Source organism: Eulemur rufifrons, chromosome 7 (genome assembly GCF_041146395.1).
Source record: "Eulemur rufifrons isolate Redbay chromosome 7, OSU_ERuf_1, whole genome shotgun sequence".
Lineage (NCBI taxonomy): Eukaryota > Metazoa > Chordata > Mammalia > Primates > Lemuridae > Eulemur > Eulemur rufifrons.
This window is the reverse complement of record NC_090989.1, coordinates 53,370,460-53,390,709: the sequence shown is the minus strand read 5'-3', so window position 1 is coordinate 53,390,709 and position 20,250 is coordinate 53,370,460. Positions and strand designations below refer to the sequence as shown.

Sequence of the window (20,250 nt, the reverse complement as noted above, 5' to 3'; positions counted from 1 at the left end):
AACCTTAGGATGTAGTGACCATGCTGCTATGTGAAATTTCATGCTCACTTTTCTTAGCAACTTAATTGAGGCATAATTGACACACAGTAAACTGTACATATTTAAAGTGTATAATTTGATAAGTTTTGACGTATGTATGCATTCATGAAACCATCACCATTATCAAAATTAAAAATATCTTTCACTCCTTGTCCCCAAATTTTTGTGCTTTCTTGTACTATGTCCTGTCCCTTCCTACATCCTCCCTATTCCCAAACAACCATTGATCTACTCTCTGCTGACATAAACTTGCATTGTCTAGAATTTTATACAAATGAAATAATACAATATATACTTTTTTTGTCTGGCTTCTTTCAATCAACATAATTATTTTGTGATTTATCCAAATTGTTTCATGTATCAAATGTTTATTTTTATTGTTTATGCACTTACCTGCTGAGAGATGTTTAAGTTATTTCCAGCTTAGGAGTGATACAAATAATGTTTTTATGAACATTCTTATGAAAGCCTTTTATGACTTTCATTTCTCTTGGATAAACACCTAGGAGTGGAATAGCTGAGTCATGTGGAAGGCATAGGTTTAACTTTTTAAGAAAATTTCAAACTGTTTTCCAAAGTGATATTTTATATTCCCAAAAGTAGTATATGAGAATTTCTTATGCTCCATATACTCACCAACACTTGTTAGGTCTTTTTAATTTTAGACATTCTTATAAATATAGAGTAGTATTTCATTGTGGTTTTATTTTGCTTTTACCTAATAACTAATATTCATTTGGAATCTTTAGTGAACTATCTCTTATTAACATAATTATTTGTCTATTTTTTATTGAGTTGTTTTCCTATTACATTTTGAAAGTTCTCTATACATATTGAATAAATGTAATTTACATGATTTTCAAGTGTTTTCTCTCAGTTTATGCCTTGTATTTTAATTCTCTGAACAGCATCTTTTGAAGAGCAGAAGTTCTTACTTTGGATGAAGTCTGATTTATCAATATCTCTTTCTGTGGATTGTGTATCTAAGACTCCCTTGCCTAACGCAAGATCACAATAATGTTCTCCTATGTTTTCTTCTAGAATATTTATAGTTTTAAATTTTATATTAAGATCTATGATCCAGGTGCAAGATCTGGATCAAAGTTTATTTTTATATGGATATTCAACTGTTCCACCAGTTGTTGAGAAGATTGTCCTTTCTCCACTGACTTCCCTTTGAATTTTGTCAACAATTAGTTGTCCATATGTGTAGGTTTATTTATGGACTCTCTTTTCCATTCTCATTGATGTATTTTTCTATTTAGACAGACTGTCTCACTATCTTGATTACTGTAGCTTTAAAATTAGTATAAAAATCAAGTAGTGGCAGTTCTCAAGCTTTGTTCTTCATTTTCAATGTTGTTTTGATTATTCTAAGTTCCGTGAATTTTCAAATGAACTTTAGAATCAGCTTAATTAACTTTAACAAAAAAGCCTGTTGGAATTTTAACTGAGATTTTGTTGAATTTATAGATCAGTTTGGGAGACTTGATATCTTAGTAATATTGAGTATTCCAATCCATAAAGATGAAAATACCATAAAGATGGTATTTCTCTTCATATTTTTAGGTCTTCTTAATTTCTTTCAGCAATGTTTGTAGTTTTAAGTGAAGTCTTGCATATCTTTTGTTGAATTTATTCCCAAATATTTTATATATTTTTGGTGTTATAAATGTATTGATTTTTAATTTTAATTTTTAATTGTTCATTGCTACTATATGGAAATATAATCAATTTTCATATAGTGAACTTGTATTCTCAAGCACAGTTAATTTGTAGACTCCTTCAGATTTTCTACCAAATCTGTTGATAAAGAGGATTTTACTTCTACCATTCCAATGGGATGACTTTCTTTTCTTTTCTTTTTTTTTTTTTTCCTTGCCTTATTTCACTGGTCAGAACATCCAGCCAGATGTAGTAGTTCCCACCTGTAATCCACTTTGGGAGGTGGAGGAGGGAAAATTGCTTGAGCCCAGGAGTCCGAAGCTGCAGTGAGCTGTGATTGTGACATTGCACTTCATCCTGGGTGACAGAGCAAGACTCTGTCTCCAAAAAAGAAAAAAAGGAACATCCAATACAATGTTGAACAGCAGTGGTGAAAGTAAGCATCCTTGCCTTGTTCCTGAACATAGTGGGAAAGCATTCAGTTTTTCACTACTGAGTGTCAGTTGTAAGGGTGTATGTGTGTATCTCCTTTGTGAGATTGAGTAAATTCACTTCTATTCCTAGGTTTTTGAGCTTTATTTTTTGAAATCAGGAATTGATATAGGCTTTTGTCAAATGTTTTTTCTGTATTTGTTAAGACGATTGTACAGTTTTTCTGTTAATGTGAATTATACTGATTGATTTAAAAATGCTAACTCAACTTTGTATTCCTGGAACAATTTGATCATGATGCATTATCATTTTAAAATACTGTTGCATTCAATTTTTTAAAATGTTGTTGGTTTTTTTTTTTCCAACAAATGGTACTGGAACAAGTGGGCATCTCCGTACCCCAAAAATAATGAATCTAGACAGAGTTTACATCCTTCACAAAAATTAACTCAAAATACATCATAGACCTAAATGTAAAATGCAAAAGTATAAAACTGTTAGAAGATAACATAGGAGAAAATCTGGATGACCTTGGGTATGGCAATGACTTTTTAGATGCAACACCAAAGGCATGATCCATGAAAGAAACAATTGATAATGTGGAATTCATTCAAATTAGAAACTTCTGCTCTGTGAAAGACACTGTCCAGAGAATGAGAAGATAAGCCACAGATTGGGAGAAAATATTTGCAAAAGGCATATCTGATAAAGGACTGTTATCCAAAATATACAAAGAACTCTTAAAACTCAACAATAAAACTCCAATTTAAAAATGGGCAAAAGACTTGAAAAGATATCTCAACAAAGATACATAGGTGGCAAATAAGCATACGAAAGGATAATCCACATCACATGTCATTAGGGAAGTGCAAATTAAAACAAGGAGATAAAATTACAAACCTTTTAGAATGGCCACATTACAAAACACTAAAAACACTGAAGGCTGGCAAAGATTTAAGTGACAGGAACTCTCATTTCAGATGGAAAAATAAGCCTTGCCTATGTCCAAAGGACACCAAAGAAACTGAGATGAGAAACTGCATGAGACAAAGACTGAACCCCATTAACATATATGCAATTAATATATATTTATAGACCTGGAAAATCATCAAGTTCTGATTAATAACCTCGTTTTAATAAAAACTTAAAAAATATTTTTTTCTAAGTCAAAGACTAGAATTGGTATTAATAGGATTGGGGGCTTATAAGAACTACTCTACTAGAAGATGAAAATTATATTTATGGATGCATTACTTTCATCCCAGGGTTCATTTATACAGTAACAGATTTTTCTTATTACACCAAATGATAAAAATATTAAAATCTGTACTGACGCTACCTACCATTTTACCTCAGTAGCAATTTGCACGTGGACCAGGATTAGAAAGAATTAAATTTCAATAGGAGTCGAAATATTAGAGCAAGTAATTGAGAGTGATATTTAAAATCCTTTATTGTGTTATGATGTTCACACACTGATATAGTGCATTAAGTATAAATTTATTTTAAAACATATATACATAAAAGTTGGAATAGGAAAAAATGGAACTATGATATACTATCTTTTTTCCTACATTGCTGTAGTTTGAAATTTGCTGTAATAAGCATGCATTATTTTCTTAATGAAAAAAATATGCTATTAAAAGAAATATTTTTCAAAAGCTGTAATATGCTGGTGTATAGCTGTTTAGTCTCACTGTGGTTACTGACCTTTATTGTAGTCTACCATTTGGAGCACTAAGCGAGAAGACCCTGTCTACTTCCTATCTCAAAGGAAGAAAAAAGCAGACTCATGATACCCCAAACAGACTAGGCCAGGGATGATCTGGCTTAGACTAGGCAGCAGTGATCCTGACAATAAGTGAAGAGCACTCAGATTTCTAGTTCCTTCAGTGACTTTTTGGCAACTTTGTGGACTCTTGTCCACTCAGGCCGGGTGGCAGAGCCCCGACACAGAGGAAGAGTAGATAGGCAGACACCTACTTGTCAATCACAAGTGAGATACACTAAGTAGTTGGGGAGCACAAAGTGGTTGTTAAGATATAGGTTTTTTTTTTAATTCTGCATAATATTTACTTGAAGAAAATAAATTTGAAAAGGAAACATTTGCTTTAGTTAGACATTTGCTTTAGATAGACATTTGGTTAATTATAGGCAAAATATATGAAGCTTCCTGCTGAGAAAGAGTGAGAGAAAAATGACGAGATATTAACAAGGATATTGCAGGGTGTTTCTATTTTGTAATTACAAGATTGTGGTGTTCATCAAAATCAAGATGAGAACATGTGTGACTATGATGACTAGTTGCCACATTACAAGTCCCTCCTACTAATAGAGTTTTAAAAAAAGTTTCACCAATCTTCATACATTATACCTTGGTTTCATTTTCATCCTTTGTAATAATTTTTAGTCTTTCTTTTGCTACTAAAATTTCCATGTAGAGAGTAAACAGCCATCTATAGACAATGATTGAAAAGAACTCTCTAGATAGCGGTTGTTTTTCAAGCCATTTTTCTTGCTTAGAATGGCTACTCTGTCCTTCTATAAGTTTCACTTGATTCACAAGGCCCATTTACTATTGCACACCTACTAAACGCCAGATAGTATTTTAGGCAATGGATTGACAATGGTGAACAAGAAGATAAGATTCCTGCCTTCATGAATCTTATATTGTGAGAAAAATGTATACAAATAACTGACTTTTAGATAACAAGGGGAAAATGTTATCTGCGGTGGGGAAAGGATTATATTCATTACAGTAGTTAAGGAAAGCTACTCTGAGATCACATTTGAGAAGAGCACCGAATGAAGAGAGAGAGTATGAAACATACTAAGGAAAGAATATTCCAGGAGGAAAGTACTTAAGGTAGGATCTGGACATGATTGAGACTCAGCAAGATCCATTTTCCTTTACCCATTTTCCATTAGCACTTGTCTCTGTGATTCATTGGCATTGAATATATGTTACTTTATAATACTAGTTGTCTTTTACAAGTTGAGATGCTTCCTATTCACTTAGTTCCTTCAGGTCAGGGACTATGTTTCTCGGTATATGCAAAAATAAAATAGTATTTTCATGTAACAAGCATTCAATGAACTGATGTCACTGATGTAAAATCTCTGATGAGGGTGATCACAGAAGTCTGATGTAATAATCTGTGCTGTTGTCATGCCTTCAATGAGCATATCAACTCTAGACTAAAGATAGTGTGGGACAGAGAGGGTGGTGAGGTTCTGGCTTTTTAAAAACCTATCCAAAAACAAATAAATGTTGGTTTTGAACTTCGGTTTAGGATTCTTTTGTAATGATTTGATAATGTTATAAATGTGTTCATAACTTATTAAAATTACCTACTTTTCTGAACTGAAATTAAAATACTTCACCTTTAGTAACTGAGGAATGGATTTTGTCATGTGCTCTTGAAATTAAAGTCTTTCTTGGGTTAAAATAATGTAAAACTTTATAACTATTGCTTATAATTAGCCCTTCCCTTAGTTATATAATAGAGTTTCAAAAGAAGTCAAGGGCCCTTGATACTAGTTTCCTATACCATTGCTAATTTCTCTGAGCTGAGATCACACATTGACAGAGATTATTCACACTGCAGAGGTGTGTTATTGTGATATTGGAATCCTAATAGTGGTTGTAAAATTTTATGGTTTAAAAAAATGATACACCCCTGGAGATACGGTTTAAACAAACATCAACATGGTTTTTTAAATTGAAACGGTGAAATGTCTGGACTTTGCCTTTTTAAAGTATTGATCAAATATCATCAACCTTGATGTAAGAACACTGCAAATTTGGCTTTATTGTGAGCTAGAATAATGTCTGCTTGTGATAAGACTATTCTAATCTTATTTTGCTTCCGTCTTTACCCAAAGAAACAATTCAGTGGTTTTCAATTAGTTAGTTTCAACTGGTCTTAAAAAGGGAATGTGGTGGTGTGTAGAGAGTATACTGATTTGATGTCAGGACTCCAGATTAGAATCATGGCCCTAGTACTTAACAGTTGTGTGACCTTGAGCAAATCACTTCTTTGATATCCTTGTTTCCCAAATGGAGATGACATCTTTCCTACATACGTGCAAAACTTTCAGTCTCCTAGATCACTGTCAGTTGTTTAACCTTGCTAGGCGGTATTCAGGATTATTAAAGTTCATGTAGTTCAAATGGATCAATCAAATGTTATGAGGGTATGATATTCTTATTATGCATTAAACTTACTGCTCAACATTTTGGGTCCGTATGAAACTGGAAGTAGGACTAATGGCTATATTCTTTTCTCCCTTCATTTTAATAAAGGTAGTTGAAGATAAAAAAAAAAAAACCTTTTAAGAATTTTATGATCAAGGAATAAATTTAAACAGCTTTAATGACTAATGGAAAGTACGCTATTTTGGGAGAGAAGACCAATAAATGTTCATTTAAGACAACAACAGTAACTGTCAGGCAAGTAGTCTTTTCTCCCTTTTCCAGAAAAGGAAATGGTTGAGTAAAGAAATTTGTTTATGATCACACAATATGCCAGATATGGAATTCAAATATCAAAAGCTAGATCTGCCTGAGAATGCCACTTTCTATTATACCATTGGTTTTCAAAATTTAGTGCGCATCAGAACCCCTGTGGTGCTTACTCGGAATGCAGATTCTCAGACAGCTTCTTCAAAGATGCATTGTTATAACACACCATGTCATGCGATGACTGCCTAGAATAAGAGCCCATTAGCTCTGTTAAGAAGCATCTTCAAATCTACATAACTAGTTATCGAAAACTGCCTGCTCGAGAAAATAAAAAATCATGTATCTTTACAATTATTTAGTATTCAACTGTTATTTTTATCTGGCTATAAACTAGAGTAGTTCCAAACTACTATAATCCTTACATTCTTACCAAAATGGCTTATAGGTAAGATATTCCAGGAGCATGTAGCAAGGATTCTCGCTAAATTTGAATCTGGTAAAATACAAGCCTACATTCACTGAATTAATCCTAAAATAAAATTTATCATCCAAACTGGGACACTTTTGAGAGTGAAAGGGGGAACTATTAATAATTATGTCAAGGTAACATCCCAAGCAAACCATAGTAGGTAAAACTTTTCTTACCATGTCCTACTACTATTATGTATTTTTATACTATCAATATCATATTCCTAGTCCAAAACAATCAGTAGGTTTACCATGGGTTTAATTTTCTTAATTGGAAGGATATTATTTAAAAGGAAGAAGATACTACTTTTCTTGTGTGTACAGAGTCAACCTAAGAACACCAGCTAAGGGACTGAAGACCTGCTTTCAAATCCCAGAATACCACTTTGTAGCTATGACCTTGAATTTACTTGAGTCTCAGGTTCTTCATCTGTAGAATAAGGATAATAATACCCACTTCAGAGTTATTCATAGATAAATAAGGTACCAAGCACATTTGAAGGTGTCCCGTAAAACCTATAAACTGATATACACATGGGCAATAAATATGACGGAAAACATTGTATCACCTCTTAACAGCAGCTGTAGTGATATTACTGGATACTTGAAGATTGTTTTTGATATAACTATTGCTATTTTAAGAGCTCTCTGGTCCTCACTGGATTTCTTGGTAGGATAGAGTGTTCTAGATCATCCCTCAGTAGCCAAACAGGCATGACAGCGATCACTGTTCGTGGGAGAATGACTGTTACAATTGTCTTTATTGTAATTATACATTAAAAAGGAAAAAAATTAATCCCATTACCTTCAGGACCTGTAAAACTAGACTTGACTTTCAGGAGCACTGTCCTATGACATTCTAACTACACGCCAGCCGTTGAAGTCCTCTGGCCCCACCCTTGGAGCTAAGCATGGCAGGTTAACACCAATACCACCTTACAGCATGAGTGTGTGGAGGAAGCCTGTGACGGAGCCATCAGGACCCTCGAGTACTGGTACTGGCCTAGTCACTATCTAGCCACCTGTAGAAGGAGAGGACAGATTAGATGATTATTAAGGACTCCATGAGCCCTGGCATTCTATGATTCCAAGAAAGGCATCTTATAAGTCTGGCATTTTATAAGTCTCAATGACTGACTTCTTAAATATTTTCCTTTATATTTCCCTGTCCTTTCTCAAAACAGAAGAAAAAGTTTAAGCAAAATTTAACAGAAGCAGACATTTGAAGCAGAGATTTAAAGTAGTTTGAGAATGTATTTATGATGAAATACACAGATAAAAGTTGTTCCATTAAAAAACATTTATTCTTTTCAACATGAAAATGAAATTACAATTATAAACATGAACAAGAAACATTCGTTTTACAAGGTAACTTGCTTTATGACCATGACCGTATGGTACTAGACAAGATGATGATTAAAGGCTCTATATGTTCTAAGTTCTACAATTCTGAGACATTCTTGGCATTTTACATGTCAGAATTACTGCCATCTTTTTTCGGGTATTTTCCCTCACATTTTCTAGTCCATTCTCATTATAGAAGAAAACGTTTAGCATACAATTACAGAAACAGAAGTTTTAAACAGAGATTTAAAGTAACTTCAAAATACATTTACAGTGAAATATACAGATAAAATAGTTGCTGAGTCAGGAAACATTCTTTTCAATATAATGAAGTTGAGACAGTGACTATGAACTAAGGAACACTTGTCTCATAAGGTAACTCTGAATTCTTTTAATTTTGAAACTAGAGACATGTACACACTTACAGAATTTACACAATACTATATTCAAAATAGGTTTTTAACCTCTAAGAATGAAAGTTCTCAGTAATAAGCTTTAGATATGCAACTTAGCCTATTGGATATCAACTTTATCACAATAAGCAACTACATACAAATAGTTTCCCCCCATCCCCAGTGCAAGAAAGTAAAATGAGACACTTTTAAAGTAAAAAAAAAAAAAAACCTCTCCAAAGTGCAAATGATTAAAGTCCAAAGAACATATTTACAAATAAACATAAGATTTCAATTATTCAACTGAGCAAGTGACTTAATTTGTATATTAACTCCTTTTCTTAATGACTTCTTGATTTCTGACTGTGGGAAGTTTGGTGTTTTTGTTTGTTTGTTTGTTTTGAGACAGGGTCCCCCTTCTGTTGCCTGGCCTAGAGTACAGTGGCATCATCAGAGCTTACTGCAACCTCAAATTCATGGTTTTAAGCAATCTTCCTGCCTCAGCCACCCAAGTAGCTAGGACTGCAAGTGTGCATCACCACAGCTGAGTAATTTTTAAATTTTTTTGTAGAGATCGGGTCTTGGTATGTTGCCCAGGCTGGTCTCAAACTCCTGGTCTCAAGTGACCTCCCTCCAAAGTACTAGGATTACAAGTATGAGCCACTGTGGCTGGGCTGATTCTGGCAATATTTATTCTGTACCTACTGTCCAAGACATTGGGAACATAAATAAAGATCAGACAAGGTCTAGTGGTGTGCTGGTAAATGTTTAACAATCAGCTCTTAAAGGGAAGATAAGTCTTTATTACAGCATTTACCAATTGCTATGGTGTCAAAACTTCTACTCTGGCAGATTTCAAGCTACCGACAGATTAACAACTAGCTCACAAAATTCCTGAAACTAACAATCATCTCTCACAAACCATTATAAGTCAGCTCCAACACACCACTGTAGGAAGTCCACCCTCAAGTAGCTCATCTTCATGGGTACATATTTTAGAGGACAGAAAAGAATGGGGAAAATGGAGATAAAATTTAAATACTTCAATTATATTTTTTATAGGTAGTTTTAAAAGTTAAAAGGAATATTAAAATCTGTGTCATTTTCCTATTTCTCTTCTTTACTATTTCCCTTTTCCTCATAAATTTATTCTAGGCAATCTTAAGGGAGAGTAAAAGATGAGTGGAATAAGGAGAAAAAAAGACAAGATAAGACATCCTAAGAAATATACTAACAGTTATCATGTTTACATTAGAAGAAAAAACCCACTAAGATAAGAGCAAATATAATATGACTATTAAAATTCCATTTTCTTTAAGCCCCTGAAGTTCAGTTCAGAAGTCTCGAAGATCTATCCTGACCTCTTTGGCTGCTGCTTTGATGAGACTAGCTAGGTTCTTCAGCACTATACTAAAAAAGATACAGCTTCACAACACGCACACAGACAACTCATAATGAAAGGCAGATCTAAATTCTGGAGTCTGAAAACTGATCTTCCTTTGCATAGTCACCTCCCTTATGTCAGATCTTGGGCAACTGCCGGTTAGGGTGACCAGGGAATTCTTCTGGTAGTAAAACGTGAAGTCTGCAGGTTGGGCATGTCCCCTGTTGCATCAACCATGGTCTGATGCACTAAGGAACAAAAAGATTTATATCAGTTTCTCAGATTTAGCCCAGCAGAGGCAGCTGTGTCACTCTCTATATATATTAGGGTTGCCCACCGACATGTCTTCTAGTGGGTCTTTAAAGCCTTACCCTGTGGACTGTCAAGCCAACTACTACAACCATGGCACTTTTTTGTGGTTTGCTGAGCAATATAGCTGGTAATACCTTTATTTATTTATTTATTTTTTTGAGACAGGGTCTTGCTCTGTTGCCCAGGCTAGAAGTACAGTGGCATCATTATACCTCACTGCAATCTCAAACTCCTGGGCTCAAGTGATCCTCCTGCCTCAGTAACCTGCGTAGCTGGGACTACAGGTGTGCACCACCAAGCTCAACTAATTATTTTTTTCTTTTTTCTTTTTTTTCTTTTTGCAGAGATGAAGTCTCAGTATATTGCTCAGGCTGGTCTCAAACTTCTGGCCTCAAGTGACCCTCCTGCCTTGGCCTCCCAAAGTGCTGGGATTACAGATATGAGTTATTGCACCTGGCCTACCTGGTAATACCTTTTAGCCAGTTTAAGTAATCTGTTAGGATTCTTCCCCTAAATCCAGTTTTCAAGATGGCTAGCAATTCTTCCTGACAAGGAAATTGGAGAAACTTGCTATATTCTCTCTTTAGTTTATTACACATTGTTCTCATTTATAATTCAGAAAAAGTCAGAACTAAACATATAAAAGTCACCAATACCTTATATCAAGTGCTTATGGTATTCTGAGGTTAAAATTCCTAGATAATGAATATACTTCTCAGGTTATTTTCTTTGGTGACAATGGTAGTAATCTTTGGCCATCAACTAGTTATTAAGTCACTTGCTTGAATACTGACCCTCCAAAAACAAATCATTTTTACCTGTCTGAATAATGGGGAGCCAGGTCAGATGAGAGGATTAAGGACAGGCACTATATATGAGGCCCACTAACTCCAATCCTAAAAAGTACCCTGAATGAATTATGTGCTTTCTATTCAACAAGCAATGGCAAAGAGTAAATTGTTTTGTTAAACATGTATTTTCTAAATTGTCAGGAACTTAAAAATTTCAATTGGGAAAGTCAGTGGCTAAGTATCTTTCCTGAAGAACTTTTGGGATTAGGCATTTTGTATATATTTCTTCATATCAGATAAGATGCAAAATATAATTCTGTGGCAGGTACCACATGTTATATCTTTGAAATGATGTTTTACAAACATGGCTTAACTGAACTGGCTATTGTTCACTTCCCTGAAAAGCTGATCTTGTGTAAGATTATCTTTTCCTGTGTCAAATTACATCTCTGCAACAGAGGACTTGGATCATAAATTATATAACAATAGAAACTGCATGGTAGGAACACCAGGAGTTAATCCACATAAATGCCAAGAATCAACAAAAGATATGCTGGCCTCACATTTGCTAACATCACAACTGAAGCCTGAGCATCTTCAAAAGCAAATTCAGGAGCCTGAACAGACTGCTAAGATAAGTCTTATGCTTTATAATAATAGGGCGCCATCATTAATTGTGGACAAAGGACATTGTGGTATTTATAGTATGTCAAGGTGAAGTGTCACTGTTGCTACTTCTGCCACTAAACTACCATATCAATCAACATTTCTCCCAGTTCTATGCAGGGGAACTGCCTACTGTGTACCCTTTAAATCTCTACATTGTCCTCTTCTCTTCTAAGGTGTTTGGAAATCTAAGAAAGCATAATGAAATCCATGGCTGTGTACGGGAAAGCTGTAAATGTTTCTGTGTTAAGGACGGGCACTATATATGAGACCCACTAACTCCAATCCTAAAAAGTAACCTGAATGAATTATGTGCTTTCTATTCAATAAGGAATGGCAAAGAATAAATTGTTTTGTTAAACATGTATTTTCTATATTGTCAGGAACTTAAAAACTTCAAATGGGAAAGTCAGTGGCTAAGTATCTTTCCTGAAGAACTTTTAGGATTAGGCAAAACTACCCAAAAGTTCAGTTATACCCAGTGGAACTCATGACACAACAGTGGAAGATGATGCATGTATATGATTTTAAGTAAGATGGTATGAATCTCACTTAGCTGATCAGTGATAAAGTATTAAAGGAGAAATTTAAAGAGTTACCTGAGAGTGGAATTTGTGAGCACAAGGCAAAACTGAAAGGTTTTCTGGAGACAGATTTTCATGACAGATCACACAAGGTTCCTCTTCCTCCTCCTCCTCCTCCTCCTAGGAAAATACATATAATGTTAAATTTAGCTCACTTTTTTCCTCCAAAATATAAATGTGTTCAGAATCAACAATTTTATTCTCACCAAATTACTGGCTCCTTCCCATGTGGCAGAACCTTGTGAACTGAGGGGCCTCCAGGATGGTTTTGGAGGCTGGGCAGCATTAGGCTGAGATGGAGAATGGCTAGGTGAAACACCATTACCATTTGCCACTGATTTTCCTTGACTCTGAAAATAAGAATGTAAGAATTTTTTAGAAACATTCTAAAATAGTAAGGCTAGAATAGCACAGAAAGCAGTATAGCAAGAATTAATTAAAATGATCATATTTGTAAGAAATCTTGAAACAAAATGTTGGCAATCCTTATATACTCAGAGCTAGGTAAAGACAAAAATAACTCTGTATGTCCTTTTAATTAAAATATATCTTTCCAGAAAAATACGAAAAAATGTTCCCCTTTGGGAGCCAAAGTAACCTAGAGTAAATTTCAAGAGGGCTAGTTCTATTCTAGAATAATCAGGTAATAGATATTTCAAAAAGATTTCCTATATCATTTGTCAAATTGAAGTTATTGAATTACGTACTGTTAACAGATGATTTAATGTGATTAGAAGTTACTGATTTTCTGAACATGTTAAGAAGAAAATTAAAACTGCTCACTACAAGAAATAAAGCAGAGAGAGAGTTTTGGCTTTTTTTTCTTTTTTACCTGAGATCTCTTCGGTTCAATAAATTGGGAAATCTTGTAAACAATTTCATCAAATGTCAGTCCAGATAAGGACTTCCCATGAGCATCCTTCAATTTTCGTAATAAATCTGTAAGCTCCTTTCTGGAAGAAATCAAGGAAAGAGCAATGGTGATTTTTCCTATTGCCTTGAGGATGTGCCCTCCAAAGGAGATATAAAATCCTATTATACGACTGATGTGTAGCATATAGATGTAACTTTCTAAATCTAAAAAAGTAATCACATTTACTCCTAATTGAGTTCATTAATGATACTTAATGTATTTATGAGTGATAAAGTTTAGTATTTATTTTCTTTCTAAAAAGAGACTTTAACTTTGTTTTCGAGAGCTCACTATGTGAAAATTGAGTTTATCTACTTGTTTATGCACTGAGCTCTTTATATCACATTTCTCAAATATTCCCTTATTCAGGACTTAACTTCCCTTATTCCTTCTTAACTATGTTGCTATTGGTTTCTCTCTTCTTTATCAGTGTTAATAGCTTTACTTTTGTAAAACTCATGAACAGAAAACAAAGATTAAAAAGAACAGAAAAGCAAAGGTTAAAAGATACATTAAGTATATGATAAGGGAATCTACAATTATTTTAATTGATATGTTCCTTTTCAGTTTCCACAATCCACTAAGCCAAAGCTTGTGTCTACATTTTTATATGACAAAATAGGACGAAATATTTTTCTTTCTCAAATCAATTGTCATGACATCAGCCTTATACAACTACTTTCGATTTACAATTTATTCTTTTTATACATATTTATAACTGCACTAAAGTTCTATTTTTATTATGTATTTATTATTACAAAGTTTATAAGATCATAATCTAATCCTAAAGTATGACAGTGTATATATTAAATAAATGTGTTGGTCTTCAAATGAAAATACTGGTGAAAACTAGATTTCCTTAGATAGGATAGAGATAAAAGAAACTTCATTTGCGTAGGGCTAGAATTAAATATCTTTCTGCTAAAATCAGTGAAATTACCATTTCTTGCATTTTACTGTGTTCCCTACCAAAAAAACCCTATAAGGGTGCTCAATAAAATTGAGGAAATAGGAAACTAAAACCTGGAGATGTTTGGGCTTATGTAGCATACAATCAACTTAAAATTCACTTTGAAAATAGGTCATTAAGATAATTATTGCAGCTGGTGGCATTAAAATTGGATAGGTTTAAAACTAGTTGCACTTTCAGTAAATGAGCACATCTAAATTTAAAAGTTATTCTCTTATGAATTAAGACTAATAACTTTAATGAAAAAGTTTAGCATTCCTACCGAACACTATCCCTTCTTGGTAAAGTTGATTCTCTTTACCAAGGCCATGGTAAGAAGCATCTGTACTTTGTGGGTCTGTGTGTGTTATGTTTCTCTGAAACGTTTCATTGCCATATTATGGCTATGGAAACCGTAGAATATGATCTGTACTCACCACTGAATAAAAACTAAGGTACCTGGTCTGTTGTGGAAAGGCGGTTTTCAGCCTGTCTACAATCCTCTCCCAATTCATCATGGAGGGATCACTTCCCAGGCCTGCATTGGGAGGCACAGCCTCTCCCACAGGCGCTGGCATAGTCCAGGCTATGCCAGTCATCTGTAAGGAGCACAAAGTTATAAATCATCAGCTTCAGTTATTAAGAAGTGATTTTTCCATGCCAACATAAAATGGGTAGAATGAAGAAAAATACTGACATATATGTTCCCTTTTTAGAGTTTTTTCTTAACTAAAGCAAACAATATTTCTAATTGTTTATAACTATTTCAACTTATTTTAAAAATAGGACATTGATTGTCCTAGTAATTACACACATGTACAGAAAAACATGAAGGCTGTTTATTGCTGTATTTTTTTAACAGCAAAAAGCTGAAAATAATCTAAGGTTTATTATTAGGAGAATGAATAAATAAATTATGGCACATCTAATCAAATTCTAAAAATTAGATCTATTATGTCTGGGCATGACAGATAACCACAAAATATATATTTTTTAAAGTTTGTGGCATAGTGTTTATGGTATGATTCCTTTTATATTAAAAATTTTTTAAAGTATATGCACATCTATATGTATATATATAAAGGTCTAAGTTATATAACAATCTGTAAACAGTGAATATTTCCTAGGGATTCAATTGCAGGGTAATTTTGCTTTCTAGCTTACATATTTCTATGATATATTATTTGCTTTTTTATGATTAGCACATATACTTTTACAATTAGGAAATAAAGTTAAATTTTCAAACAACTAAATAAAGATGGGAATACTGCTAGAATTGCTCTGTCCAATGTCTCATGAATGTTATAGACAAAGGTGGTGTGGAAGCTGTAGTGACACCTCTGAACCATGAAACCAGTTTTCTTCATATTTTTGGTAGTTCCTTCTTAGAACCATGAAGATTCTAATTAATTAAAATATTAGTAAGTGAACTTTTTGAAGTGCTAATCTGATGACTAAATAATTATATACATGGCATCTTTTACCTATGACTCTATGGGTTATTTTCAAATATAAGGTTATTAATTATAAAAAATTAGAAACTAACAGTCATTGAAATAATTTATGCAAAGCCTAATAAGTGAGAGGAACAGAATACTGCCCAGAAATCTGAATTTTCCTCAATATTAAGCTTTCTCTGAGTAATCAGAAAGTAATTTTATTAGAAGGTTAAGGTATTTTAATGTTTTATAGTTCCTTATAGAATAATGGACAACCAAAATGCATAAGTAACCTATAATATCACGGTGAAAAAAGATATGGTACTTATTTAAAAAGTTAAGAGCTTTATACATATTTGTCTGTAGATGGGTAGCCTTTACAAAAATAAACAGAGTCCCTCTGATATGAGTACAAAAAAGGAAGAGAAACAATTAAGTGGGCCTAGAATGTACTCATAGGAAAGTCAAGATTAGAGAATTTTGCATGAATTATATCTAACATCATTATTTGGAAAAAGATTTTTCTTTCAACAAAAGTTTACCTTAGCCAAAATTACAACTAATAATTCTAGTAATTTTAAATTTCTTTATTTCTTCAGGTTTGGATTAAGCTTACCTAGCTATTTGTAGCTGGGCAGATTTATAATTTCACAGTATATGTTCCAAGATGATGCTATTTATACTGTCTGTTTATAGATAGAGGTGAAACACTGTCCTGTGTGTGTGTGCACGCGTTTGTGTGTAAATAAAATTTTTCTTTAGCTTTGTGGTATAGTTTGTTGTGACTTGGCTTCTTTGCTTTTCAATTTACCCATAACCATGCTAAAAATAATCTATTAAAAATACCAATTTGCCCCGCATCGTTGCCTGTTATAAAGCAAAACTGTAATTTTAAAGACTCTCTAGTATAAAAATGTATTTAACTCTGTATCCCAAAACTATGCTAATATCAGTTAAATAATATATGTAATACCCTTAGCAAAATGCTTCACGGGAAGTATTCATTCAATTATCATCATCACTACCATCACTCATCATTATTCATACCAAATAAATGAACAAAGAGAAGATATTCATTCAGGAAGCCCACTAGAGTGATAAAAAATTAGTTCATGTCTTTTCCATCAAGAAACGCTCTTACCAGGGGGGCTCTAGGTTGGCCAGGTGCAGAAATCACTCCAGGGCAAACTGCAGGCATTTGAGGAACAGTAAGTATGGGTCTAAAGAAAGATTCTTTCACAAGGGGTCTTCCCAAGAACTGCTGCATCTAAACAGAAAAAGTATAAAGTTAAAACAAACAAAAAACCCATACACATTTATGTATTTACATAGGCAATGATCTAAATTCATAGAGCAATGTGTAAGGGGAAATAGTAATTTGAAATACAGATACAAAGCTTTTAGAAACAATGTATATTGGAACAGTAGGTAAATGTATGAATACCTGAAAAAGCAAAGGGCAATGAGATATACCAGAAAGAGCATTACAAAAGAGAATAAAGAGTTATGTTCTATAATGTCCCACTTTTCTCCACCTAGCTGGGCAAGCTTGGATGCCAAGCTCCTAATCTATGAAATGAGAGGGTTAGGTGAGGTAATCTTTACGTTGCCTCCCAACTATAACAATATAGGACTATGCAAAGGGGATTCTCAGTGAGTGCTATGTTGGTGGACACTACTGATACTCAGAAATTTCACAAAAGAACTCAAAGTTATCCACAGAAAATATTTCTTTCTCTATTATGTACTGGAGGCACCACTTGATGAAATCCCAACTTCATGTTTAGCTCCAAAAAAGTAGAAGGATGAAGTGGGGTAAGCCTGGGGGATAAGCTCTCCTACAGTGACTTACAGATATACTTGTCAGTGTTACTGTACTCCCCAGGGGGTTGTGGATAACTAGACCTCATTTGCAGCTATGGATGGGAAAAATACCTTGTTGGCTGAAGTACAGAAGAGGACAGATTTATTGAACACGTACCATGTGCCAGGCCTGACATAAAGCAGAAGTTCAATAACAATCTAAGTAAAAACATGAACAACATCAACATAGCTCTAAGTGACAATCCTAAAATTATCATGTGAAAAGTAAATGGGGGAACTTTTACAATGGATAGATTAGGTTGACATTTGATTCTTAACATCACTAAAGAAGAGACATTATATGCCTTCCAGGCAAGAAAAAGACATTTTGAGACAACTGGGGAAATACAAATTTTAACTATATTTTAGATATTAAAATTACTTATCATTTTCTTATGTAAGATAATGGTGTTATGACTATATCTAATAAAAGTTCCTCATCTTTTAGGATATATCCTAAAGTAAAAAGAGATACAATTATGTGATATCTGGGGTTTGCTTTAACATATTCAGGTAGAGAAGAAGAAGGGGATAATATAAAACAAGACTGAAAGAATGTTGATAATATTGAAGCTGACTCTTAGGTTTGCAGAGGTGATTATACTACTTTTATATATGTTTCAAGTTTTTTATAATGTAAAGTTTTTAAAGAATAAATGAATGGTGGGTACTGAGTCAATAGTCCTGCCCTCTGAGAACCGCTATTATCTAACTACTTTTTTAATTTCTATTTTTAATTGACACATAATAATTATACATATTTATGGGGTATAATGATATTTTGATACATGTATACGTTGTTTAATGATCAAATAAGGGTAACTAACATGTCCATCACCTCAAACATTTATTATTTCTTTGTTGTTGGAATATGCTCTTCTAGCTATTTTGAGATATATAATACCTTATTGTTACCTATGGTCACCCTACTATGCAACAGAACACCAGAACTTATTCTTCCTTCTAATTGTAACTTTGTACCCAGTGACCAACCTCTCCTGCTTCTCTCTACCCTTCTCAGTCTTGATAACTACTGTTCTATTCATTGTTTCTATGAGATCAACCTTTCTTAGATTCCACATATGAGTGAGATCATACAGTATTTGTCTTTCTGTGCCTGGTTTATTTCACTTAACATAATATCCTTCAGGCTCATCATGTTATTGAAAATGACAGGATTTCATTCTTTTTATGGCTGAATAGTCTTCCATTGTATATTTATACCACATTTTCTTTATCTAGTCAACCTTTATGGACACTTAGGTTGTTTCTATATCTTAGCAATTGTGAATAATGCTGTAATGAACACAGGAGTGCAGATATCTCTTTAAGATATTAAGTTCATTTCCTTTGGATATATGCCCAGTAGTGAAATTGTTGGATCACATGGTAGCTCTATTTTTAATTATGTGAGGAACTGTTATACTGTTTTCAATAATAGTTATACTAAATTACATTCCCACCAACAGTGTACAAAGCTCCCTTTTCTCCACATCTTTGCCAACATTTGATACGTTTTGTCACTTTAATAGTAGTCATTCTAACTGGAGTGAGGTGGTATCTCACTGTGGTTTTGATTTGCATTTCCCTGAATTCTTCCCATCCATGACCACAGGATATCTTTCCATTTTATATGTGTCCTTCTCAATTTCTTTCATCAATGTTTTATAGTTTAAACAGTATAGTGATCTTTTAGCTCCTTGGTTAAATTTATTCCCAGGTATTTCTTTTTGGTAGCTATTGCATATGGGATTGTTTTCTTGAGTTCATTATTAGCACATAGAAACGGTGCTAGTTTTTGTATGTCAACTTGTATTTTGCAACTTTACTGAATTCACGTATTAGTTCCAGGAGCTTTTTGGTGGAATCTTTGGGATTTTCTATACGTAAGATCATGTTGTCTGAAAACTGGGACAATTTGACTTTCTCTTTTCCAATCTGGATGCCTTTTATTTCTTTCTCTTGCCTAACTACTCAGGGCAGGACTTCCAGTACTATGTTGTATATAAGCGGGCATTCTTGACTTGTTCCAGATCTTAGTAGAAAAGCCTTCAACTGTTTGTCATATACAGCCTTTATTGTGTGGAGGTATGTACCTTCTATACCTAATTTGTTGAGAGTTTTTATTATAAAGCAAAGTTGAACTTTGTCAAACATTTTTCTGCATCTTTTGAAATGATCGTATGGTTTTCATCCTTCTTTCTGTTGATGTGATGTGTCATATATACTAATTTGTGTATGTTAAACCATCCTTACATCCCTGGAATAAATCCCACTTGATCATTGTGAATGATCTTTTTAACACTTCTTTGAGAATTACATAGCCAGGGTACAAAAATCAAGATAAAATGAAACATGTAAAATTACTGGTTTACGCTGGGAATGGTCCACATTATGGTAGATTTCTCAAGGTGGACAACTATACATTTTAAGTCTGGTGACCATTCCTTAGAATGCGAATCTCAGAGATAGTTGAGACTTTAGTGATCAGACCATCTAGTACAATTTCCTAATTTATTCATGGGAATAATCAAAGTCCAAAAC

The 20,250-nt window shown here is 33.7% G+C and overlaps 1 protein-coding gene across 1 annotated transcript in view; it reads right to left on the bottom strand.

Annotated features, from left to right (window-relative positions):
* Nucleotides 1–10,009: 10,009 nt before the first annotated feature.
* The window catches only part of DZIP3 (DAZ interacting zinc finger protein 3), an 89,035-nt gene continuing 78,794 nt past the window's right edge, over nucleotides 10,010–20,250 (bottom strand). The window contains exons 27-32 of the mRNA XM_069472579.1: nucleotides 16,985–17,110; nucleotides 14,864–15,003; nucleotides 13,375–13,495; nucleotides 12,749–12,892; nucleotides 12,558–12,662; nucleotides 10,010–10,437 (exon numbers count right to left, since the gene is read on the bottom strand). Coding sequence (XP_069328680.1) covers nucleotides 10,327–10,437; nucleotides 12,558–12,662; nucleotides 12,749–12,892; nucleotides 13,375–13,495; nucleotides 14,864–15,003; nucleotides 16,985–17,110 — 747 coding nt within the window. The 3' untranslated portion in view covers nucleotides 10,010–10,326. The remainder of the gene's footprint in view (nucleotides 10,438–12,557; nucleotides 12,663–12,748; nucleotides 12,893–13,374; nucleotides 13,496–14,863; nucleotides 15,004–16,984; nucleotides 17,111–20,250) is intronic.